General features: G+C 37.1%; 1 protein-coding gene across 4 annotated transcripts in view; it reads right to left on the bottom strand.

The window, feature by feature from the left end:
• Positions 1–24,810, bottom strand: part of Atac1 (Ada2a-containing complex component 1) — a 38,505-nt gene extending 13,695 nt beyond the window's left edge. The window contains exons 1-6 of one of the 4 annotated variants that reach the window (XM_081756244.1): positions 24,659–24,810; positions 21,635–22,061; positions 18,039–18,155; positions 14,035–14,238; positions 9,284–9,386; positions 1,725–1,840 (exon numbers count right to left, since the gene is read on the bottom strand). In XM_081756244.1, the coding sequence (XP_081612370.1) occupies positions 1,725–1,840; positions 9,284–9,386; positions 14,035–14,238; positions 18,039–18,155; positions 21,635–21,991 (897 nt within the window). In that variant the 5' untranslated portion in view covers positions 21,992–22,061; positions 24,659–24,810. Of the gene's footprint in view, positions 1–1,724; positions 1,841–9,283; positions 9,387–14,034; positions 14,239–18,038; positions 18,156–21,634; positions 22,062–24,640 lie in introns of all 4 variants that reach the window. The other 3 variants (XM_081756247.1, XM_081756243.1, XM_081756246.1) reach the window with 3 other exon arrangements.
• Between the last annotated feature and the right edge of the window lie 2,999 nt (positions 24,811–27,809).

Raw genomic sequence — 27,809 nt, 5'->3', positions numbered from 1 at the left:
GAACAAGGAAGAAAACTTAATAGAAGAACCAAAGCAAAGACATTATACTCAAAGAGAATGTAAATACAAGTACATGAATATGTTGTAACGCAAAACATGTTAAGCAACAACTGGCATTGTAATTTCCTGGGTGTTTTTCAAAGAACGCTTACATGTTAGTAGAACCACGAGTTGTCATAATTTCATCTGATTCACACATATTTGAGCAAGCCATGAGGTGATAAACCATCCAATGTCAAAATAATAAAGAAAGAAACAAATTCAAGAATAAGAACAATGAATAAAGGAAGTGTTTAATTCATATAAAATATTAAGATTTGGATGCTTTGTGGTCAGTAAGAGTTCAGTTCAGTCAGGGTACAGTCGTTCAGCTCACTCATCTCCAGGCCAGTCAGGTTCTATCGCCCGTCAAAAAAGTCAACCTTCATCTTGGGAATGAACTAAGTTCGGTCCAGAAGTTATCAGTCAGTTATCTTGGAATCTTGCAATCCTTTTATCATTTTTCGTCTGTGGGCTTAGAAGTTAGGTATTATCCGAGACTAATATTGGTCAGGTCAATGTACACTCATGTACAAAATTATTGTCGCATGTCTATAAATAGGTTGTTGTAGGAATATAATTTGATAACGAATTCGAACGGTATTTCTTGTAATGTTAGTATGTCTATAATCGGCAAAGACATATATGTGGCAAATTTCATGTCAAAAGAGCAGTAAATAAGAACAATAAAACCATAATAAAATTTTCTTGTCCATTTAGCAATATTTTATTTTACTCATTATAATTTTCGTATTTATAATTGTTTTTCTATGAAATTTCCCACAAATAGACATTTCCCTATTATACACATAGTATCAGTATTAAAAGTACCCTGCAAAATCATTATCAAATTATATTCTTACAAGAAGACAGTTATAGATATGCGACAATCATTTTGGACATGAGTGTACATCTGATTCAAATATCACCTCGACGAAAGACGAGAAGCTGCAACCACAACAACCTCCAACATGTAGAAATTCATCGAGTTGAACGCCACAGAATCACCAGGAGTTGTGAGGTTCAACGCGCCGCTGATACCAGGAATGGTTGTGAGGTGTTCCAGTACCAGTTTGGATTATAACAGGTTAATTTTGCTCAATATGTGATTCGTGTATTCTGCAAGGATGACTTGAAACACACACACATCATCATTAACATTACGTCTACATTAAACATTTCTCACACATTAAAATCTCTGTTCTATTTGAACACGTACACAGCGAACCGAAATGGGGTTAGGCTGATTAAAGTAACTATTCACAGAAGAGTGTGAGTAGAAATTGCTGCTTCACTCTGGTATCTGAAAATAAAATATTAGTTTTTATCGCCCCTACGACATACCAGGGGGAGGCACAGCAAAAGTATCTTTACTATTCGGATGTCAAGTCATTCACCTGGCTGATAGTCCGAGAAGACTTACTAAAACCACGTCACCAGGAAAAATTCAATTCTTTCTTTAGTAACTTGATATTTATTTTGATGTTTTGTGTAGAAAAATGTATATGAATAAAATGTAAATATATTTGTGAAGCTGACTAGCCGTACAAACCAAGGTAGGTGCCGAAATTATACAAGGAATATAAATATCCTTTTAGGATTCCCAGTGCACATTACAGCTAAGTGTTAGTTAATCTTAACAAGATGTGCCAGATGGTATCCGTTAAAGAAATTGTCGTACATACCTTTTTCACTTGGTTTTCTAACCGAGGAATCCTCCCAGGTACAGGTAAACCAGCCTTTTGCAGTTTAATAAAATATTTTTGAACTCTGCTTTGGACTTGTTTTGGTGTTCGGTTTCCTGAAATAACACAAAATATATTGAATTTTGGAAACTCAACTATCAACTACAGTTTGACTAAATCCTACTTTTTCAATCAAGGGTTGAATATGAAAAATGATTCAATCAATATTTTTGGTAACGATTTAAGAATAATAGAAGTTAAAATTATATTTACTGAAGCATCCAAATGTTAAAACGGTACAGTGACGGTGCGTTTGAATGTCCTCTTGTCCTCTTCATCATGTGTGTTCTTTTTTAAAATTATGCTACTTGTATAACTACATATTTTCTTTCAATATCCTCCGATTGAAGAGAAAATGTTGAATTTACCTTGAATTGGTATTATTAAAATTCCTTGTTAGAAACCATTATTTCCACATCTTATCATTTACTCCGGAAATATCGACAAATACTCATGTCGTATTAATCTACTCGAAAATATTGCTCCTTATTCTACGTTATTTTTATATATTGCCTACCGACTGTAAGATGACAAGTACTATATCTATGCTCCAACCTTATTGTAACAATTTTATTCCAAACTAAAACAGTGACTTGGAAATCTGCAATTGTCTTGCCGGCTTACAGTTTTATAGGATACTTATAAAAATAACTAATTAAAATGTATTCACAGTATTCACTCTCTAATCACATTCGGTGAGTGAGTTATTAATTTCCATACAACTTAATGACCCTTTATCGTAATATATTTGCATTGAAACTGAGTGAAATTGAGGATGAATCTGATACGGGCCTCCATGTTTGATGCAGGTTTTATGCCTTTATATCCGTAATACTACGTTTAAGGGTATTTTCAATAAATAAAGTTTACATCTGACTACATTACAAATCTATGACTATTTTATATGCAGGAATATGAATTGAAATACATACCAAAAACACAATGTAGTACTAAATCCAGTACAGTGATTTCCTTCTAAAAATAATTTAGACGATTCCAAGTTTAAAAAAGTAAATTACGATGAATCTATATCTATATCTAATATATATGTAAATGAAAGTGACTGTGTTTATGACTTAATAACTCTTGAACCACCCAACCGATTTCGATCAAATTTTCAACATAGATGAGGTTCGGGCCTGGGATAGTTTTTATAATTTCACTTTGAAGATGCAACATTGGGGAGGAGAGGGAGAGATATTTAAAAATGATCGAAAACGACCGATATCAGTGCCGAATCCATAGTTTTCGAGGTCACTGAGACGAACAGTGACACTGCCGATGTAGTTTAAATGCAAATTGAGCTCTTTATGTCCAAAATGAAACGTATTCTCCCCGTGCGAGAAACGGGTATTCTGCTAGTATAAAGATAATAACAAGCTGAAAGTTTAAATATTCACAAGAGTGGTCCACACGGAGTTGAACGAAGGATAATGAAGCTATTTATTACATTTGGTAGAACTAATTTAGGTGAATAACATATGCGAAAAGACAAGGTATCCTCCACCTCGTTTCTTCGGGACATGCCATGTCACTTATGAGTGGTGTGAAGGTTGAAGACTCAACCCTTCCATGACTTTTCTTGGTTTGTAGAAGAGATAAGTGGTCAGTATTACACTCGTGCAGCTTTTATTTCTTGCTTTTCACAAGTACACATTTGACAGAGGCTGTAAACCCCCCCCCCCAAAAAAAAAAAAAAAAAAATCCGATTATGGCAAGCAGACACCTTATCAACAAAGCTAATATCAAACAGCTTGTACTCGGTTTCCTATTTGCAGCGATCTTTTTCAAGAACATTGAGCAACGAAGATTCTGAACATGGAGTATCGATCAAAATGTCCGCCTCCCAACTTTGATCCAAATTATTTTCATGGATTTGAAAGCGCAAAGTTACAGAGTTTACTTGATGATAGTTCCACAAAAACAAATGTCGCAATGCTTTGTCCTTTTCTTGCTTAAGAAGTTCTGAAGCAAGAAAAGGACAATGCATTGCGACATTTGTTTTTGTATGTATAAACAGAAGAATAAATTAACGATATCTGACACGATTCAGATGATTTCGAAGGACTAATAAATGGTCAGTAGTTATTAGTTGATATGTTTATTATAATAACCTGGTGATTTAAATATATATAAACGAATTAGGGCTAAAGTGATTATTCGCTTTATCTGGTGCAACGTAATCCGGGACCCTGTACAAATCTTGAAGTAAAGTAAAGATAGGGTCTTAACTTTTATAAAAAGGGACGTATGAATATTGAATGTACTGTTTTGCGTAGTGGGAGAAAAATTATACGTCAGTCAAGTATGACTAATATACACAGGGAAAATATGTCCGTAATTGGTAATTCAGAAGAATCTATGTCTGAAACAGTAAATACTAACCAGATCTTAGATATGACTCGACAATTAAGTCAATCCATGCAATCGAGGGATGACAACTTGATACAACAAATTAATGATGTTTTCGATCGGTTACAGCATAATTTGAAAGAGAACTTGCAAGTATTGGTTGAAAAGGTGAATGGTACTGGTGTGAATATGAAAGTAGAACCGGAAGAAGGTCAGAAGAAGGTCGATGGACGAAATGAAAATATTGAAGAACAGGATGAAAACGAAACAACTGAACCTGTGGTGAATGGTGATGCGGAGGATGCTACAATTAACGAAGAACCATCATCTCCGGCCAAGGAGACTACCACTACTACTACCACAGGCGTATTCAAAATTGAAGTGAAAGGTCTGCCGAGATTCTACAGGCTAGGGGAATTGAAGAAATTGTTGACAGACGATTTGAAGTTGGGAAGCCATACTATTAGGTCACCGAAAAGAGCAAGTCCTTGGATTTATTTGATCTTCAAAACTGAAGATCAACAGAAGGCAGTAAAGACCTTGAATGGATACAGTTGGAAGAAGCGAGTTCTTTCAGCCGAAGTTGCGGAAACTGATCAACGTAAGCGAAAATTGGAAAAGTTTGATGATAAGGATTCTAAAAAGGCGAAAGTTGAGTTACCTGTAGAAAATAGAATAAAACAGGCTACAATACCTTTGTGGGATGTTACTTATGGAGAACGGTTGAAGAAGAAGACAGAAGAAAGAAAAGAGAAGGACTTGCAGACTTTCTGAGGCATTTGCCTATAGGGAAGATTAAGGATGATTTGAAAGATTACTTCCAGAACGGAGAAGGAAACAGCTTGAATGTAACATCGCTCTATTTCCAGATCTCCACTGAAAAGGAAGAAGGTAAGAAACCTCCACCACTGCGGCTGTTGTTCGGAGAAGAATTATCTGTGACATGAGTTTCCGAATATCTCCAGATTCTTATTTTCAAGTGAATACTTCGGGAGCCAAGCAGCTTTATACTTCCATCGCGGAAATGGTTGAAGTTGACGAAGAAATTTCCTTGATAGATGTGTGTTGTGCCACTGGAGGAATTGGATTTACTCTTGCTAAGAAATGTACTCAAATTCTTGGCATAGAAATGTCGAGCCAGGCAGTTGAAGATATGAGCCAATGCTGTAAAGAATGTCATCACAAACAGCGAATATTTTGTCGGACGGACTGAAGATATTTTGCCCACCGTAGTGGAGAAAGTAGCTGGAAAGAAGATACTTGTTATTGTAGATCCACCTAGAGTTGGACTTCATCAGAAGTTTCAGCGACGTAATGAAAAGGTAGAGCAAGAAGAGGAAAATAAGTATCAGATTAAAGTTGGAAATGGCTAAAACTAGTTGAAACTTTAGTCAACCCTGATGTGTTAACTAAATTAAACTTGGATAACAATTCTTAATCTATTCTCTCAGATGTTGCGAATTATAATATGAGTACTTCATTTGAACTTTATAATTGTGCAATATGTTGTGATATGATTATGATATGCTTGTCATTTGAAATATTTTATGTTGTTGGTTTATTCTGTCTTTGTGGTAACTTGTAGTGCTGTGTTCATTTTCATTTTATCTTACGTGTTCAAAAGAGATCTGATTGTGTTAAATTGAAATCCATGACATTGATCTTAAATTGAAAGTTTCTAAACGTAATTGTTGCCTTCTGATCTTGTTGACGTGTGATATGATGACGATCTTAATTGTAAATAATATCATTTGTATATGGATGTTATCGCTCGATGTAAAAAGGAACAATTAACCAGTAACTCTGCGTAAGTCATCAGTTAGATATAATTTTGAATAGACCCATAAAGAATATTTTTAATGAATCTACGCTTTTCTGATATGTGATTTGTAATAAAATAAAATGTTGTTATGAATGAATTAATATATATATGGAGAAGGAAGAAAAGAGAAGACTACTTATATTGATGTAATAATAATTAATACGAGGGGTGATGTAATAATAATTAATACGAGGACTATTCAAAAAGTGAATGTTTTGAAAATATCCAGGGTTCTTTCCTTCACTGTAATACTGTTACGGAATTCCCGTTCTGGGCGACATTTTATACAACGATATATTCTTATTATAATCAATCTGTACCTGTTTTGTCAATACATGATCAGAGGCGCAATAATCAAACATATATATATATACAGATGGTGATCAGAAAAATGGAAACACCTGTAGTTGGCAACACGTCAGATGTATGGGTTGGCAGTGGTATCGTGGCACCCGCAGCGCCGGACCGCTGGTGGTGGTGTGTTAGGTCGGTCTCCATGCTATGTCAGGCGCAGTGGAACAGCAGTGTCCAGTGGCTGCAGCAGACGGAAGTAGTGTAAAACTGGGAGACCTGTCAGATTGTCAAAGAGGGCAAATTGTTGGTGCGCGGTTATGTGGAGTGAGTGTGACGACAGTGGCTACTGTGTTAGGTGTGTCGCGTGGGACAGTGTCGAAGGTGATGACGGCCTACACAACACACGGAAAAACCACATCGGGGAAGCGGAACAGTGGGCGGAAGAAAATCATGAGTGACAGGTCACGCCGGGTATTAAAGCGCATTGTCACGCAGAACCGTCTTGCCACTGCGGAGCAAGTGACGGAGGAACTCAATCAGCACCTCTCCCACCCTGTTTCGACAATCACAGTCCGCCGCGAATTACATGACATGAACTTACGGGGTCGTGTTGCACGGACCAAACCGCTCATCAGGGACCATAACGCTTTCGCACGCCGCAAATGGTGCCGCGACCATGCAACTTGGACCGTTGAGGACTGGAAACGTGTGATATGGTCGGATGAGTCATCCTTCACCCTATTCCCAACCATGGGCCGTGTTTATGTGTGGAGAACGCCCAAAGAAGCTTATGATCTGCAGTGTCTCCGCCCAACTGTGAAACATGGCGGCGTCTTGGTGATGCTGTGACCCGCCATATCATGGTTTTCATTGGGTCCTGTGGTCACACTTAGCGGACGAATCACTGCCAACGATTATGTCGCAATTTTAGGAGACCACTTGCATCCTATGGTCCGGATGTTGTTCCCGGACAATGACGCCATCTTCCAGGATGATAATGCACCCATTCACACAGCTGGCGTTGTTGCAGCGTGGTTTGAGGAACATCGGGATGAAGTTCAACACCTCCCCTGGCCCGCCCAATCCCCAGATCTCAACATAATTGAACATCTGTGGACCGTCTTGGAAACACGATTCCGGCGACGATTTCCACCTCCATCCTCTCTCACAGAACTGGCAGATGCCCTGCACGAGGAATGGTGTAAAATTCCACTTGCTACCATTCACGACCTCTATGCCTCCATCCCACGTCGCATCAAGGCTGTTCTGAAAGCGAAAGGTGGCCCGACACCATATTAATCTGGTAAGTTGCAATTTCGTTCAGGTGTTTCCATTTTTCTGATCACCATCTGTAGTTAAAAGAGAAAACATTATTATTGACATGTTGTCATGGTAAACATTATTATCGACATGATACACGAAATGGATGGCTGTTGATCTATAATGTATGTATAAACAGAAGAATAAATTAACGATATCTGACACGATTCAGGTGATTTCGAAGGACTAAAAAATGGTCAGTAGTTATTAGTTGATATGTTTATTATAATAACCTGGTGATTTAAATATATATAAACGAATTAGGGCTAAAGTGATTATTCGCTTTAGGTTCAGGCTTGCTCGGGCTCAGTCCCCTCAGTTAAGCTCGCACTCACTTGTGCTCGCGTTGACTTCCCTCAGTTGGGCTCGCGCTGACTTATTTCATTGGAGTTCGCGCTCATTAATCTCAAGTGGGCTCGCGCTCACTTTCTTCAGTTGGATTCGGGCTCACTGAGCCAGAGCCTAGTTGAGGGCGAGTGCTGAGCTTGCGAGTTTCGATACCTATGCTACCATCTAAAGTTATGATTACAAAATGGCGCACGCAAGTATATTTATCCGGCTTGCGAATAAAAATGTACGAATTATTCGTTTTTTAAAACTCCGTGAGTAACTGGAAGGGTGTAGGTGTCCATCAAAATATACCTGAATCGAGACCTGGACGTAAATATTTTCCTTAACCTTTTAATTACCTAGCTTACTCTACAAGGTAGTTTAAAAGGGTAACGCACAAACATTGGTGGTTGATATCGAGACGATTTTTAGAGAAATGCATATTTCATATAGTTACTTTCAAATGTTCGTAGCTCGGGCCTAATTGGCCTAGTTTGGGCACATAAAACAAGAAACAGGATACGGAGAATAGAACAAACACCCACAGAACAAAATACGAATATAATAGGTTCTTCAATTGCAATCGTGACCTTGCGTAGGCGTAGTCGCTAACGTTCTTGCCTTTGATGCAAGCGGTCCCGAATTCGGTTCCCGGTTGGGACACTCGGTTGAAAAAAGTGTTACAGATTTTTTTTTTTTTTTTAGTTAGCTATCCTGACTACAGTATTCCTCATTCCCATCGGGCAAATGCCGAGGTGGTATCTCTAACATAATGGTCCTAGGCGGTTTACTTCTTTTCTCCCAAATTCACCGAGTAGTGTAATCGCCAAGGAACGTCACCCCTCTACGTGGCGAGCTAACATGGCCATAGATGCCGAAAGCCCAAGAATTTAATTCCTAACACTTAAGTTCCAATCGTTATAGTTTAATTTTTAATTTTCCCTAGTTCCCACGTTTGGTTCTTATTTTGACCTGGTCCACAGTGTATTATAAATTGCGCTTCACCGATCTAAAGGGATAACTATTAACTGTACACAATGAAATCTATAAATAGATTCAGTTAACGATGTAACCCTTATATTATTGTAGAAAGAAATTAACACGAAGCTATGCATCAATCCAGTAACAACACTCAGAATTATCTCTCCGTCTTATTTCTTCACCTGCAATAGTCAAATTAAAGTATATACCTTTCATCCATTCAACTACAAAGACCAAAAGCAATTTTGAAGGATTATCAAAACGTTGCTGGAATTAAGCAACTAACACTGTAACAGAATAATTAAAATAATAAAGGCTTTAAATTTCGCTGAGGGATAAAAACATATTTTTAATTTCTTCTCTGCTCTGTATAGTTCTATTTTATCACTGAATAGTTTACCTAAAGCTTTAGCGATCTTCTTCCACCTGGACATCTCAACTTCTTCTGGAGGATATTCCAGTAACAGCTCTTCTAATCGTCTTTGTTCTTCTACTGTCCACAACTGAAAAAAAAAAAAGAAATGAAATCTTTCAGTTTAACGTACCACGGTTATGCTCTGTAGGCTAAGGAGATGGATGATTAACACAAGTGAACGATACTGGAAGATTTGGTGGAATAAGCAGAGCTCCTTCGTGGCTAAGCGGTTAGCGTACGTGCCTTTGGCGTGGGAGGCTCGGGTTCGATTCCCGGTGGGAGCTCATGTGGTTCGGATTGTACGTTAATCAGTAGGTCCACGTCTCATATAGCCTCGCTGCTGGATGGGACGCTAAACTAAAATCAACTCAACTTGGTGGAATGAGAATGTGAGAGTATACCGAGAAAACCAACAGACACGACGTCCACCACAAAATTACTTGGCCGGAGATCGAACCAGGGACCCAACGCGCCAGAAGTAAGCGCTCTACCACTCAGCCACAGTAACCCTCTCCACAAATGGAAAGGCACAAGTAGAATAATTGATTTTTCATAATAATTGGAACTTAGCTCTAATAAAAAAAAATAACAAAATGAAGACCTGAAATATAAGATATAAGGTGTGATTTTGAACATAAGAAGTTTTATCCCACTTCTCATTTAAGACCATTGAAGGAGAACACTTCTAGGTATTCTCGATTTGAGTATTGCGTTCTACGTTTCTTCTTTTGGATAATGCATAAGATCTATGCCCTGAGTACGATACGACAGACAAGTCACAAGACTACTAGTGTAACGACAGATTGTTTAACAATACCAGCCAGTTAAATAAATAAATAAATAAAATAAAAGATAAATCAAGTTTCTAAACAATTTCTGAAATCTAGTGAAAAAAAAAACAACTTAAACACCATTCCCCCAACTCACAGAGGCAAATTTCGCAAAAGCCGTCTTACCCACAGCATAGGATCAGAGAAAATATCTGTACAAAATATCAAAATTCTAGGACTAACTGTGTTCGGAGATCTGATGGCGAATAAATCACAAGTTTAATTATAGAAAAGATATATGTTATTTAAAAAAAGTTTAAAATTAGAAGACACCAAAATTTTATTTTTGCACCCAAGATACAGAGGTATATTCACTATGATTTGAGCACTTTTTTTTTTTTTTTTTTTTTATTGACAACTTCTATGACTGAAAGAGAAATTTATCTATTAAAAACTGGCGAAGTTTCTCTCATATTGACTCCTTTCTTGCTCTTCAATTATGATAAAAGCATACTTATATTTTGGGAAGCCCTATATTAAAAATACTAGTAAAGTTCATAACCAATTAGCGGTGCAAATCGGTCCTCTACATTGGCGGGGAGAAGGACCGTGCTTTTTCTTTTTTTCTTTTTTAAAGATATGTTTAACATATTTATGAAGTTGAAAAACAATGCTGTGGAGGATCAGGGGAGCAGAGTTGTCATCAACATTGGGAGGCGGACAGATTTGAGGATTATTCTGGGCAGGATGGGTGGGGGGTGGGGGGGGGGTGAAGATTTATATTCCGGTAGATGAATCTAATTTCTGAGGTAAACCTGTTATATATTATATATCAGGCGATGTAGATGAAGTAGTGGTACATATTAATACAAAAAAAAAAAAAAAAAAAAACTTTTAAAATCGGATTATTGGAGAGAGTCCCTCAGTTCCAATATTGGGGGGAAATGTCTCCCTATTTTCCGGGGATACGTGCCCGTATCTACAGCTGAGAAAATTTTCCAGCATGAGGAGAGGGATATACCCTTCTGTGCCACTTATTGCAATTTGTGTCCAAGTAGCGGAAGCGGAACCAATACAGATTGATGTCACCTAAATGAAAATGAAATGAAATCTTTTAAGTTTTACGTCCCACGGTTATGCCGGTTAGGCTAAAGAAGACGGTGATGATGAGAGATGAGTGAAATGGTGGAATGAAGAAAGTGGGAGGAAACGGGAGAACCCCGAGAAAACCCACGAGCACGGTGTTTCCCCACCACATAGTCCACACGACTCGAGCTGGGATCGAACCAGGGACCCCAGTGACCTAAATGCGACAGGGCATAAAGTTCAGTTTGAAATATTAAAGAATATGATTTTTTTTAAATGAAACAAGCCAAGGGACATCAATTTCATCTCACCTTCCTTTGTGGCAGTCACACATAAATCATCACATTTCTCCCCAAAGAACACATTTCAAATCGGATAATTAGGGGGGGGGGCAAACCCCCCAGTTCCAAGATTAGGGTGACATGTTCTCCTCACTCCCCGGGATTTGCGCCAGTGTAACCAATGTGGCACTTAAGTTTCCTATGTATTTCGTTTAAAATTTATGTAATCAAACTAGCTGGAATTACATAATTATCTAGCAAAATGCACATACTGGAAGTTGTAAAAAAGATGTGCTAACCTTCCAATACATACTGAGCGTGGGGAGACGAAGAAAGATAAAAACGAGACAAAGTTGACTATTAGCTTATGTGGCTACTGAACCCTCTGTAATTGTTAAATAACATCAATACATTTGTACTAAGTAGTTTTGTATAAGTTTTAGCCGAACCGTTCAGTTCTGAAGAAGCAAAATTCATGCCTCTTCGTTGGTAAGCCGGTAGCGTTTTGACTCCTTTTTATAATTTGAATAAAATTCTGGTTAAAAAATGAGAATCTTAACATGGATCAATTCTATGAAGAATACTGTTTGGTTTTGTCCTTCGAGAAGCTAAAGGTAGTTACATCAGACGAAGAAAAGTATAGACTCATTTACAAGGAATGTTCTACAAACTTGAAAAACTACAAAATATAGTAAAATCTGTCTTCAACGGACCCTTTATTAAACGGAAACTTGTGTTAAACGGCCTTGATTAAACGGAAACAGTATTATGCGGACACCAGGAATCAAAGTAAGCCTCTTAACGGAAAATTTACAGTTCCACAGAGCAGCATTTAGAAAAATTTTAGAGATCCTATGAAAGGTTAGATGTAAGTATAATATACACTACGTTGTCAGCAAAACACAGTAATATGCAAACCGAAACAGATACAACGGATACACGTGCTTTAAAAGAGAATTACACAGAAAGTCGAAAAGGAGAAGTAGAGAGGGAGAAGAGAACTATGGCATTTAATTGAAAAAACAGTAGCCTAAGATTTATCAGGATGCTGTCAAAAGTGTAAAGAACTGCAACAATTTGCCTTACGTCGAAATGACACTTAATGCTTAATGTAGTTTCTCAGGCTAAAGTGTTTGTGGAAAGTTGAGCAGCCAACAAGAGACGTGTACAGAAACTCCTCCTTGACTATTAGAAAACATAAATTAATGTGTGTAGATTTTTTTTACGTGTATTAATTCGTAGTAAAAATAAATATTGTAAATTTAATAAGGGCCGTATAGTATTTTGTTTTACATTTTCATTATATGCATGCACTTTTTTTTTTTTTTTTTTTTTTTTTTTTTGCATAGGTTTACCTCTGTCAAACGGAATCCTGTCTCTAACGGACTTCTTTGTAAGTCCTGTTTAATTCCGCTAAAGACAGGTTTTACTGTAATAAACTCTTACATTTTCTCCACATTCAACTGCAATGCTGAATGTGAAAGTGTGTCTTCAAAAATGAAATCTTTCTGGAGAGATACTAGAAATAGAACCAACGTTGATACACTGAAAGCAGGGTTGCTTAAATTACAGAAAATGGTGCTAGTGAATCTCAAATGCTACAATGTATAACAAGTTTTTAAGCCGTAAGACTCAAATCAAAGCAGTTCAAGGTGATAAGAAGTACCACAAAACCTGATTCCTTCTATTAGTTATAAGTATATTCAGATTTTTCTTTGTATTAATTTTAATATTCTTAAAAAGAAAAGTTTCTTTTTTATAATACAATTGTAATATCGCGCGTGGTTGTGTTTACAAACACCCAACATGTGCTTCTATTTACAAACAGCAATCATGTGTGTCTTACTATCGATTACTATGGCTGCAGAAGATAGGGACAGCACCGACACCAGTGGTCATGTATAACGTTGGAACAACAGCACCACCGCCTTACCTGAAGTACCTATGTAACCGAGAGGTTTCAATGAGAAGCATCAGTCTGCGACTAGTCACTCATCCTTTGGCTTGCTCTGGAGCTCTAGGAGATATCTAACCCAAAGCCTCTAGTTTGTTTCGGAATTCTAGGCTTCCTTCTTCCCACTCAGCTTGCTCGGAGCTTTGTTGGGACTCCTAATCTCAGTCACCCAGCTTGCTTCGGAGCTCTGTGAATATCCTGTCCTAGGCTATTTGGACCTTGGGTCACCTCTCTTTATCCAGTATTAGAGAATTTACTTTATAGTAACATTTCTGATATACTGGTTATAGTGAATTTTGTAATAAAACGCAGTAATGGGAAAACGATTCCGGACTGTAATTTGCTCTACCTATACCTACACAAGCAGAACTTCACAATATAGTTACTGTAAATAAATACAGACACTTTCTCTTTGATTTTAGATATCTGGCAACCATAGTTTTGTACGATTTATAGAAGGCAATAAATAATACAACAAACTGTGTTTATTATTATTAAGAAAAAAAAATCCTAAGTGAAAGCTGTGATACTGTTCATCTTCAAGGTATTTAATTAAAAATAAATTACAAATAAGCACTTCTACGTACAGACATTACAATCGAAAAAAAAAGAAAAAGAAAAATGCTATTGTATTGTATTTTTTACCTGATTAAAGGTTTCTGGTTTACTTTCATCATACACACGACCTCTCACTAAAATCTTGCCGTCTGTCTTCTTTATGTTTTGTTCGGACTCACTACTCTCACCACCACTTGTTGTAGTTGTCTTAAAAGCACTAGTTCTTGTAGTCGGACGAGTCGGGACTGATGAAAAGGAGATGTCGTACTTCGACCAATCAATTTTGGGCAGCTGAAAAGAAATTAAAAGTAAATAAATATATACATACATTTAAAATATATATTGTAAAAGAAACTTTAAATTACAGAAGACGTTAAATACACTATTTCTTGTCCAGGTAATGTAATTATATATATATATATATATATATATATATATATATATATATATATATATATATATATATATATATATATATATATATATATATATATATATATATATAGATAGATAGATAGATAGATAGATAGATAGATAGATATAGATATATGACTTCCGGTTGATGGATCACCGCGAAGAACGAACTCGATTCCTAGCTAATAATCTTCTATCCTGGCCAAAATTGATGGTGGTCCATCAAGTAGCTCTTCATTTTTTTTTTCGGGCGAACAGACACGAACAAACTTTTTTTTTTTTTTCGGACGAATGGATACACCGACAGACAGGGCAAATACACAGAGTGGCCCAAAAGTAGGTATACATCCCTGCATTGATCATGTATAACATTCTAGCTTATAGGTTTATTTGCTTCGGCTGTTCCGAGCTTAAGATATAAGTAAAAAGACATTAAGAACAAATAATAAAGAAACTAAGTCTACCTGGTGGATAACAATAAGAAATGATATAAAAAGCAATGAGTTGATCAACACGGGACTGTATACCTACTTTAGGGCCACCCTGTATATATACAGGGTGTTAATGTACTATACCGACAAGCTGTAAGAGATGATTCCTCACATCAAAATAAGGAAAAAAGTTCATATGGATCTGTGGCTAAAACTGCATAGTTTCAGAGCTAGGGCTGTCCAAAATCGCGAAAAAGCCAAATTTCAAGAGGACCTAGTTCGAATTCACAGAAACTATGGATGGTGGTCCTTATCTGCGTACAGGAAGTCACGCATGCCCAATCCAAAAATGCATATTTCATTAATGTTCAATGGGTGTACAGAGTATTCTCTAAAGGGTGAAATTTCTAGACATGACATCAACCTAAATTTGAGATATGCTCTGACTTTATGATTGGCCCAAAGTATGCCAATAATAAGCCTTGACAGCAATGAACACGGAATCCTTTGGCGGGATGTCGGAAGTATTAAGGATCATCAGCAGCACGGTGCCTTGTACTCGGGAAAACGCATGATGGAATGTTTTCTTTCACGCTTATTAGTGAAGAAAACGTGAAACATATCGTGATGAAATTCATGGTAGCACACATTACTTCGAATACGAAAATACATGGAGCTGACGGTTCCTAACAGTTCCGACTTCCCTCCGAAGAACTGATGTCCATTGTTGTTAAGGCTTACCTCCTGCCTACTTTGGACCCTCCCTGAAATCAGGCTATGGCTATATCTGAAAACTCTATTGACAGCATATCTGAGAATTACATCTTATGGGGAATACCCTATATACCTATTGGAAATGGATGAAATATACACTTTTGGATTGTGTATGCGTGACTTCCTTTACGCTGATAAAGACCACCATCTACAGCTTATGAAATTCGAAGTAGGGCGTCTGGAAATTTGGCTTTTTCGCGAGTTTGGACAGCTCTAGCTCTGAAACTATGCACTTTTCGCCATAGGTCCATATGAACTTTTTTTCTTATTTTGATGTGAGGGATCACCTCCTTCAGTTTGTCGGTATAGTTCATTAACACCCTGTATAAGCCTTTTTTTCTTCTTCTTCTTGGCAAATCAAACTTCTTGCAAAATGTTCACAAGATCTCAGATGTTCATATTTAACCAAAACCGAATGAGAATGCAAATCCCTAAAGACAACTCAGCCCGTTTTATGAAAAATTCAAGTGATTTAATACGTCCATTCATATCCACTGATGAAATATGGGTACACTGCTCCACTCTAGAAACGAAACAGCAATCATAATAGTGGGAACACACTAATTATTCACCTTCAAAGAAGTCCTAGTGTGTGTAATCTGTCGGAAAGATTTGGCTTCAGGTTTTTCGACAGGTATCCTTCCAATTAACTATCTTCCACCTGATAAAACAGTCACCGCTAAACAAATTAAAACTATTGAAACCACTACAAGAAAAAATAACGAATAGAAAGGCCAGATTTGTTGAATAAGAACCTTCTTTTGCATCATAATCATGCTCGTCCCCATACAGGGTGTCGTTCCAACAGCCAAAATCAATACGTTGGGGTATGATTTGTTGTCATATCCACCTTATTCACAAGATTTGACTGCATAAGACGTTCACAACTTTCCCAAGCAGAAAATATATCTTGGAACACTTCGATTTTCTTTCGGCTTAAAAACATCAGTGGAGGAGTACATTTTCGACCTGCAACAATATGGTTTTCGTGATGGCGTAAAGACTTGAAACATCGTTGCAGAAAACGTATTAGTGCGAAGGGAAACTAGGTTGAAAAATACACAGTTTTCGAGAAAAAATCGAAATTTTCTATGTTATTCCGAAAACTTTTCAAATGACTCTCGTAGGTAGATTGAAACCAAGTAAAGGAATTATTACAGAGATTCTGAAAGCACAAATAAGCAGTTTACACCAGGAAGTCGCTTTCTATTTGGAAACACTGTAGAACTCTATAATGAGGTTTCAATGCCAAACTAATTTCTCTCGCAGAACAATTAATCCGACTAATTTTTGAAGCGCTTCTTACAATTCTTCTCAGAAATTGTCTTCTGTGAATCAAATGAAATAATGTACTTTAGAAATAGGTTAACTGATATTTTAAACTAAAACTCACTGGTGTTCAGGCTACCAAGGGCTATGACTCACATGATTTCTTTCAGTTGAGTTATGAGTGATCAGTACACGTCACCATGATCCATTTGAATATTCTGATTCCGAAATAGCTTCTAGCAATGAAGAAAACAAGACATCGGATGAGGACCTGCACAAGAGTGATGAATATACGGATATATTCAAGGAACAGACTGTAAAGCGTAAGGATTAACGCACTGGTACGGTAAGCTCAAGACACAGGTTCGATTCTCGACCCAGTCGTTCATTTTATTTTACTCTGTATATATATATATATATATATATCATTCAATTCATTTCATTCTTGAGATCTGGTACTGAAAACACCAATTTCTGGTTTCTAAAAAGAAGCTCAATCATTTACTAGATATGAAAATATTGGGTTGTATCGATTTTTTATGTATGTAATAATCGCTGGACGCTGGTTTCGTATAAATTTTTGGTTCAAACTTATTACTGAATCTATTGAACGTCAAATAATAATACTAATAGAAATAAATCTCACTCTATTACACAGTAAATATGACTTATGTTTATACTACTGAGTTCACTTAAATATTTCCGGTTAAAACTGGCAGATATTAACTTAAAGAGTCTAGGATACAAATGGGTAATAATAGGTTATCATTTAGATTTTCAATAAATTTTTTATCAATAAACGAATTTATAACTAAACTAGTTGTGACAGATTTTATAGGATACCTTAGTTAACAGCTACTACATTTTGTAGAAAGTAACAATTTGGCCTACGAAACTAATTATCTTTGGCGTGGGAGATCCGGGTTCGATTCCCGGCGGGAGCTCATGTGGCTTGGATTTCACGTTAATCAGTAGGTCCACGTCTCATATAGCCTTACTGCTGAAAGGCACGTTAAACTCAAAATCAACTCAATTCAAATTAATTATCAGAAGAGGCAAGTTTTAATTGTTTATATAAAATGCGGCTATTGCAGTTTACTTACTCTCTAAGTTACTTTTTGTCTCATCATGTTTTCTAGATACAAGCAATGGATGAATAACTTATTTAAATACCTAACATATGATAAGAACCACAATTTTTACCTCGTATATAGTCTGTGGAGGAGGTATTTCTAGGTCTTCATTTCGCTGCAACTTTTCAACAAATGCTATTGGGTCTGACAAGGCTTCTTTTTGAATAGATAATATTTTGTCAACATCCTATGCAAAAGAAAAGAAAATAGTAGTATACATTATTTTCCACCATATTTCAGCTGTAGTACACATAATTTTAAATTTACTTAACGCAAGGAACACTTATTTAAATGAAACTTACTTATCTCTGTGCTTCAGGGTATTCCAGACGTATGATTTGTTTTTTTCTGGATATTCCGGAAAACTTAATGGTTTCCATTAATCAACATACAAGATTTCTAGTTTGTTTTGAATTGCCAATAATATACATCTTTATAGTATTGTAAACATCTTGTAGAATAAATGCGAATTTGTTATGTGAATAATTTCTTGATCCCTAACTCATGAGACTCTAGTGATGATCTGTCATCACTAGGCAACGATGAAGCGGTCTCAATCCCAAATGGTGATTTGACACATGTTATTGGGTTCGCGAAAAGGCATAAGAGTGTTTCAACATCTCCGCAAGACCTTTTCACAAGGTTGAAAGTCATAAGGTAGGCAAGGCTGGAACGTAAGACCCCTCTGGTTTCCAGAGGTTCCCAGGTTGGGTTGGTCTCTGACGGCCTGGTCAGACCGTAGAATTCGGACACTTGGAGATTATTCCAAGGGGGAGGTTAGCTTACCTTATAATGCTAAGAGTTAACACTGCTTATGACGCTAGATTCCTTGTTCGCTTGAGGACTTCTGCTGATCAGTAGATATAACTTAGTGACACCCAGGACTCCATCTGGTTGTGTGATGGGCGTATTCCATTATCATGCTTGCTTGTAATAAGGATTACCATCATTCACACGTGACCGCCCGTTCGGCGGGATGATGGCAATAGTTCCATCCGATCTGTCTTACTATACATTAAATCAGGGAGGGGGAACCAGGCGTAAACTGATCAACCATCTCATTTCCCAGTGGCAGAGTTTCATTGTGAATAAATTCCACTGGGATAAGTAACCAGGGTTTATCCAATATGTGGTTTTGCTGCTCTCTGACAACTTTATCAATGTCACGAACCGCACTGCTAGAATGGTAACTTTCTTTCTTTCCGCGGTGTCTCCTTTCTTAAGAGAAATAAGTAAAGTTTTTCGTTACTTTAAAAATTGTTTTAACTTCGTGACATTTTGAAAATATAGATATAAGGTGGAGAGGAGTTTTATTTTCTTCTAACATAATAATGGACTAGCAAATGAAACGACGTGGGTTTTTAGTTCTTTGATGTTATGCACACAAATTACTCATTAGCGTAACATGAAAGAAGATGAATTAGGAATATCTGAAAGATTCGCTCTCCCTTCGTAAAAAGTACATACTCTGAGGAAGACCACAAGAGAGGTATAGTGGTCGAAAATTCGGTTAAAATAAAAGCTAATAATTTAAATTTTATTTATATAGTAAAATTTGCGTAAAACAAAGTCTGTAACATTCGCTACACTATATTCTGGGATAAAAGAGTGATTCTTCCTGATCCTATACCAAAAGGACATATTATCAGTGGGCAGTAACTGTGTGCAACTTTTAGAAAAGAGATCGCTTCCTGCACTTCAAGAAAATCAACAACTCGCAAGTTCAGGGTTTCTCCTGTATTAGGACAGTGCATCGTCTTATAGAGCTAGCATTGTCCTTAACTTCTTGCAGCACAAAAATGTCAAATCTCTCCCACATCTTATCTATTCCCCAGCTCTTGTTCCCAGTAACTTTTGGCCGTTTCTCAAGCTCAAGACTTTCTTGCACTGCCGTGTCGTGACAAAACGCTGTAACTTTGGCGCAGCAGTTTTGCGAAAAAAAGCCGTAAAGATTTCATCCGAAAATGTGATCTGTATCGTGAAGAACCAGTGTAACTAGGCAATAGTGGTCAACCAATCAATTTTCACCAAATTTAATCACACAACATGCATTTACGTAACATTACATGTAACCACGTGTTTCCAAAGTCAAGATACACTGGTTCTACACGATACAGATCACATTTTCGGATGAAATCTTTACGGCTCTTTTTCGCAAAACTGCTCCGCCAAAGTTACAGCGTTTTGTCACGACACGGCAGTGCAGGTCTCACATTTTTCATCCATAAGTTCCAGTACACCGATGTCTCAAACATACATCCCAAACTAGTCTCCGCAGAAGCGTTTGAAAAGTAGATACACAGATTGTGACACTGTGAGATGGATGAAGATTACGTTGAAACGCGAAACAAAGGTTTCATTAGATATTGAATATGACCGGAATACATCAATGGTATTTACTTTTGGTACGCACCTCGTAGTACACTAAATATTAGACGCAGTATATATATATACATAAGTTCATATCCTTAAATAAATTTTTAAAAAGAAAACACTTCTTTATAAAATATGACTCAAAATTCCACTAACTCTATTTCGGAGTAAATTTGTAATTTTTTTTTCATATTTAAACTGTTTACCAGTAAATTCAATCCTACTCGTTAAAATTTAAGTAAGAAAAGAGAAGAATTTAGAAAAATCTCGAAAATTGGATATAAAATGTAATGCACAAAGAGCCAAGTGAGTGTTAGTAAGCCAAATCATTTAATATAGATATTAATGAAAGAAGAAACAACCGTTTTTTTTTTTTTAGATGTGAATTCAATAACGCACAGAGTGAGAGTGTAACCGACTGAACCAGGACTCGAACCCGGGACCTCCAGCATACCGCGTCGATTTGTTAACCACTACGCCATCCAGTCCACTTCCCAAAACAGCCACTTACTCTCGGTCATAGCTGCTCAATATACGGACACAGGGATTGTCCAATCACAGCAAGGGTCTGCGGTACAACGCACGTGGTCTGAGAGGAGAGCACCGATATCGAAAGTGAGAGGCTGTTTTGGGAAGTGGACTGGATGGCGTAATGGTTAATGCATCCGCACGGCATGCCGGAGGTCCCGGGTTCGAGTCTCCGTCCAGTCGGCCACTTTTTCACTCTTTGTGCGTTATCAAATTATTTAAATTAACTTTACTCATCTACATCTTCCTTATAGTTGCTTCTAAATAATTGGTAGCTTCTAAATATTCAACTACTACATGAAAAGGAGGTAAGTGAAGTTAATTTAAATAAACTAACTATGTCGTACTAGCAGCGTTCACCCCGCTTCGCTGCGGTCACCCCGGAACGCAATAAACTTTGTTACTTAGATAATTTTTACTTTTTCGCTTTCAAATTGCAGTAAATGTTAACATTATAGCGCCTGTCATTTATGTTAACCCGCCGAGTGACACGGTCATGCGGGTTGCATATAAATACGTTTATTTTTATACCTATGATGAACTAACAAAGGATTTGTACGTTATGGACACTTGAATGGTCAATTATCTCAAGACACTGGTAATTAAAAATTAAAGTGATATGATAAAAACCATCTAGGGTCCAAATCCTAATAACCCCCCAAAAATAAAAGAAATTGGTTCAGCCGTATTAGCGTGATGAGGGAACAAAGGATTTGTACGTTCTCTTTTATAATATAGATAAGTAATTATAAGCGAAATTATTACCTGGACTGCTTTCATGCGTTGCGATTCTAGCATCACAATCGCCCTTAACATACTTCTGTACTCTTTATTGCCTTTGAGAGCTAAATGATCCGATTCAAAATAAAATTCTGACGACTCTTCACTACGTTCGTCCCTGGTATTGCATTGACCAAGAATCGTCTGGAATGGTCTTTCCGATTCAGTGCTTAATTCTCCATTATCAGAATTCTGTGATTCGTTCTTCTGTGATTCTCTGTTCCCTTGTTCTCCATCTTCAGAAGATTTTGGATTCTCATCATTTTCACACACACCATCAACGTCTATTTCATCCGTCGAATCGTGAGATTCGTCACAAATGTCTGTTTCTTTACTCCCCATCACGACGTGTGCAAAATTCGAAAGTTGTATTCATGTAATTTCTACGACTTCGTACACTGGACGCTTTCTGCTATAAGAATAAAATATAAAGCATCAGGTCAACACATACAGAGAGCATATCGAACAAAAAAGTTGTATACTCTATGAAACAGGAGATTATAAAAAAGTACAATGTAATTTTTAAAGGGATATAAAAGTTTCAGTTACACTAGTCAATATATTTTTCTCTACATGGAACGAAAGTAGGTAATTTTAACTAAATCGACATTCCTGTAACATGTCTATGGGATAGGTGGGCTGTCCAGACAGTTACAGACGTTCGGAAATAAAATAAAAAAAAAAAAAAAGTAACATAATGAACAAACCAAATTGTATTATATACATTTGAAAGGTACACTCTTAAGCTATTTTTCCACATAATCGCTATGCAAATTAACGCATTTATCATACCGTGGTACAAAGTTCAATACCGTCGTGGTAGAAATCTGCCGCCTGCGATTGCAACCACTGGCATTACATCGGCATGCAGTTGGGAGTCAGTATCAAAGCGTTGTGTAGCGAGCCAGGTCTTCATTGCTAGGGAGAAGTGGTAGTCTCTCTCGGCGTCAAATCCAGGCTGTATGATAGGCGATCGAACACCTCCCATCCAAAACCATCCAAGAGCTCTCGGGTACGCTTGGCCGTGTGTGGACGTGCGTTGTTATATATATATATTTATATAAAACAATACCTTCGCGCTAAGTTTTTCCCGGCGCTTGTTTTGAATCGCGCGCCTTAACTTTCTCAGTGTTTCAACTTGCCAACAGAAACCTAATCACAGAACGCCATACTTTTTAGGAATTATTCATTGACTATCTAGGATGTTAAAAAGTAGGTAACAAAGCGACTTTGATTTTGTTAATGAGTCATTGAACAAGAAAACAAAACGCACCTGTATTCAGCTCTCGTGTTTGTTTTCGCCCGTTTGTTTGTTTTGACGAGTGGGGCTTATCAAATGTTTGACGCCACGTCAGTGAATGCAACTACGTCTGCGCAGATTAATGTAGGTGGCGAGTGGGTACTCAGGAAGAAGGAAAAGAAGAAGATACACAACATGGCGGGTGGGGTGGTAATGGTTATGCCGCCCTGTAACGAATGCAGCATATCTGAATGTGGTGTAGTGGAATTAATGATAAACGCAAGAAAAGAAGAGAGTATACGTTTTTCAGGAACATGGTGTGCTTCTATTGGGTAAGTTGTGTTCCAATTGTTGTAGGGACGCGGTTTTTTGTAGGAATGTGTTTCGCTGCCAGAAAACACGTTTCGTTGGAAATTCGAGGAGGAAGACGAAGTGCTGTTTTACCTCGTCGCTTTTCAAGGGAACGTTTTTTTCTAGAGCTAAACTCGATTTCTTAACGGTGATACACCTTATGGGTTGCTGGTTTTTGAATAGTCGTGCAAACATCAGTAATGCTACTATGAATCTGAATATTTACAGAAAAAACATGTGTCGATTGGTTTAGTTTTTATCGTGAGGTTTTCGTCTGCTGGGCTATGGATTCCTCTACTAAACTTGAGGGTCCAGGGATAACAGTTCAGACAGATGAATCCAAGTTCGGGAAACGGAAAAATCACTGCGGTCGTAGGATCACGTGGGTTTTTGGAGGTTACGAGGTTGGTTCTGGCAATGTATTCATGTGTGTCGTGAAGAACAGAAGTGCTGAAGAGCTGTTAGGCGTTCTTGAACAGTGGGTGGAACCTGGTACAACCATTCATTGCGACTGCTGAAGTTATATGATAGGTTGGCTGAGGTGGGATTTCAGCACTTCACAGTGAATCATAGCCTGAATTTCGTAGATCCCGTTACTGGCGCTCATACGCAAACTATCGAGCGGTTGTGGCAAGACGCAAAGGATAGCATTCCGAGATATGGAAAGAAGACACCATTTCGTCGGACATCTAGCCTCCTTTCTTTTCAAAAAAAAGTATCCCCTCACAACGCAGTTTCACAACTTTCTCTTGGAAGTAGCTCGAATATTTCCTTCAACCATTTGAGGTATGTGAAAATGAATGCTTCCTGGTCCTTATTCTCTTTTTCGTTTCATTCCTGAAATTTGCCCTTGTACTTAATGCGTCTCTCTCTAGTGCCCTTTACTTAATTTATGACTGTGTGGGGGGGAATTGAACGCATATCGCATGTTCCGTGCACGTGGATACTTCTTACTGTTGTACTACCTACAAAAATGATTCTATTTGATGTACAAGTAGTGATAGAACACAACAAACGCATATAACGCTGTATTCACACTCCATGTTAGAAGTGTGAACAGCTCATGATCTGGGTTTGTTGTGTGTACCATTACAACTTTTACATGGTATAGAATTATTTCTGTACGTAGTGCAACAGTAAGAAATATCCATGTGCACAGAAGATGAGAAGTTGGTCTTGTAAACTTAATTTTAGAGATATCAAAGTAACTTTCGTAAAACAGCTTTACCCTTGCACTGAACATTCCCTACACACAGATCATTCTAAGCCAATGAACAAACTTATTCACTAATCTCTGTAAACTATAAATTTCTCAGAGTTGTTTTGAATTGGTCCATAAGACAGTACTGCGCAATACACTTCCGTTTATATTACCCTTTCCAAGTTGAACATAATATTACCTGCATACTCCATGTTACCTTTGCACTTATCTATCTTGTTGTCACGTCTTCTTCTTCTTCTAAGCACTGTATACAATTATGACAATAGCCAGAACTTCTTCTTCTTCATCACTTACAGTGATCAAAGATTTCTTTAAGAAAATTTCCCTCGATTAACACAAAATTTTCCCGTTTTCTTCAGTTTTTTCCGAGTTCGTTGAGTGCCCAATTAATATGATAGAATTAATAAATTATGTGATAAAATTAATTTAGCTGTATTAAAGGAAGAGCCAACCACAATAGGGTTTAAGTTCCAAAGTTGGTTGTCCGTTTCTAGCAAAAAATTTGACAATTTACTGGGAAGAAATGGATAATTTGCTCGTTCATGTGCAGTGCCGCATTTACGTATAAGCTAAACAAGCTAACACGCTGGTGAAGAAAATGTCATTTCCGTTTCCTGTTTAGCTAGCTGGTTACAAACAAACCAGTTGGGGTCATATTGTGCTATATTTCAATTTAGATTTTTAAAATCATGTCGTCGCTTAAATATGTTGCATTAGACTAAATCAGAATTTCTATCTTACCGTAATTGTTCTCCTCGATTTCTGAGTTGTGTGTAATTTCTAACAGTGGCACATTTAGAAAATATTTTTGGAAGGGTCTTTGCGTAGGAATACTTCCTTTTTCTCAGAAATTCCGAAATTTTTTAAACTTAGCGCTTGAGGCTTATTATGATAGTCATGACTATATAATTATTATTATTATTATTATTATTATTATTATTATTATTATTATTTTAGAAACACCGGGAATTTGGGGACTTCAGCCTCAACACCCCCTGCCCCGTACCGCTTCTGGCTGTCAGTGTTGCAATAACAATCATTAGTATTTCTTTCTAGTTATATGAATAAATTCTATTGTTTCTTATTTCAGTTGTGAAGCTGCTCGGTGATCGTGAAATAAAGAACCTTCTGAAAGTACAAACAGTGACCTAATCGGTTTTATGTCAAATGCAAAAGAGTTTTCCAGTACTAACTATGACAACGCGCTTCTTCATGTATGTAGAGTAAATCAACACTATATTTTCTGGGCCCCAAGTAATAGTTTGGGAACACCGATGTACTTTTATTTTACTGCAATAACCGTTTTTTTCCTTTCAATTGACAAAACCAATTTGTATTTGCATGGGCTGAGTTTTCATTACATTCACCAGCATGTAGGGGAGAGGGGGATACATTTGAACATCTGTTTTCGAATATTCGTTTTTGCTTCCAAACACTCAGTAAATTTCCTCCTAGAACTGTAGCAAAAACTAAATATAATATACATTATATTTGCCATAAAATAGAGTACTTTGTTTGATCTTGTCATTCTGTGCAAGGGCGCAGGGGGTGTCGTTCAAATGTACCCCCTTGGGGGGTAGATTTAAACAAGCATGGGGTAGATTTGAACATACGTGGGGCAGTTTTGAACAAACCATTATTTTACTAGAATAATCGTTATTTTCAGGATGAATTCGTTTACGAACAACAAGGCTAATGTAATGGTTTAAGGCACAAGAATTAACCAATCGCGTATGGCAAGGAAATAATAATAATAGTAATAATTGCTGAAACATATATGCAGGCCCGTATTTGTATATTGTGCGCCTCTGTGCTCTAAATAATTTGCCTCCCCTTCGGAAACACATCTGAATTGAGTTGAATTCATAGTTTTTGGGGTCACTGAGATGAATAGTGACAGTTTTAATCCAATTCAACTTCAAGGTCATACTCAACTCCCGAGTGAGGCGGGCGAGAGTTTAAAAGTAATCGAAAACGACAGATATTAGTGTTGAATTCATTGTTTTCGAGGTCGCTGAGTTTAAGGGTATCAGTTTTCATGATGTTCAAGTTCATCCTCACCCCTTGGGGTGGGAGTAGGAGAGAATGACTTTTTTAAAAATAATCAGATAAGCTAGCTAATTAATAACTACTGTAACTAGAAAGAATTAAACATTTTCTCGCTCTTGCGCGGGACTCTGAGTGTGATAGTATTAAATATAATTTTATTGTGAATCTTTTTAAAAAAAAAAATCCAAAATTTTGCCGCCCCCTAAATTGTGACGTCCTGTGTTCGAGCACAGAATAGTAGTTACCTAAATACGGGCCTGCATATATGCTGTACTTATACGTTACACACACACACACACACAAAAGGATATGTGGACAACATATCTATAGGCGTAGATGTGATCTGAAGAAAAATTTAAAAGAATACGATCATCGTAGCATATCTGTGAAAATATGATTATGATTCACTTTTTAATTTAGCTCGTCATACCTGATAGGCTTAATGGAAAACCTATTACTACTAGCAATCTAAGAGATCTAAGAAATTACATTTTTTTTTTTCACCACTAACCGGGTACTGGACACAAAATTTATTCTACCCTAAAATTCTGCAAATCAATATGAAATGTCAGAATTTTTGCAGTACGCTTTGTCTCTCCAGAAGTTGTGGGATTAGAAAGTCTACACACAATATCAGTAGTTTGCACTGAACATTTCTCTTTTTTGTCTGAGAACACAAACATGTTGGTGGTACTAATAAGTTTCAGAAAAGTAGAGGTAGAACAATGTTCAAATGTGCCCCCTAATTTTTGTTCAAAACTGCCCCAACCGGCATGACCAAGCGGAATTTGGTAATACCCAGATAGTACAAACTATTGTGAAATACAAAGGGCAACATTAGATAAGTAAATTAATGTACTTGCTTCTGCAATGAATGGCAGATAATATCAAAACACAGGCTTCTGTCAAAAATCTTACAAAACTTCACAAAAATTCCAACTTTCCACCCCACAAATGTAACAAAATACTGCTGTTCATCAACAGTTACAGTAAAATGGCAGATAACAGTTGACCGTCACGCAACGCAGTTTTGCCAAACTAAAAATTTTGAAACCACCAGATATGCTACTATTTCTAGCCTGTTATCTTAAATGTTCAAAGGTACCCCCTGTTCAATACCCCCCTCTCCCCTACTTATCGTATTAAATGAAAACATAATAAATTAAACATATAATATCACATAAGCAGTTTTAGCACGACTTAAGAACCAAGGTCCCCGTATGTGGATCATCAGCTGACGCCATCAAACGCAAAAATTCATATTCTTGTTATGTTCACCACCCTATAGACCTTCAAAT

This window comes from Thermobia domestica, chromosome 4, assembly GCF_964235325.1.
Source record: "Thermobia domestica chromosome 4, izTheDome1.hap1.1, whole genome shotgun sequence".
Lineage (NCBI taxonomy): Eukaryota > Metazoa > Arthropoda > Insecta > Zygentoma > Lepismatidae > Thermobia > Thermobia domestica.
This window is presented reverse-complemented; position numbering and strand designations above follow the sequence as displayed.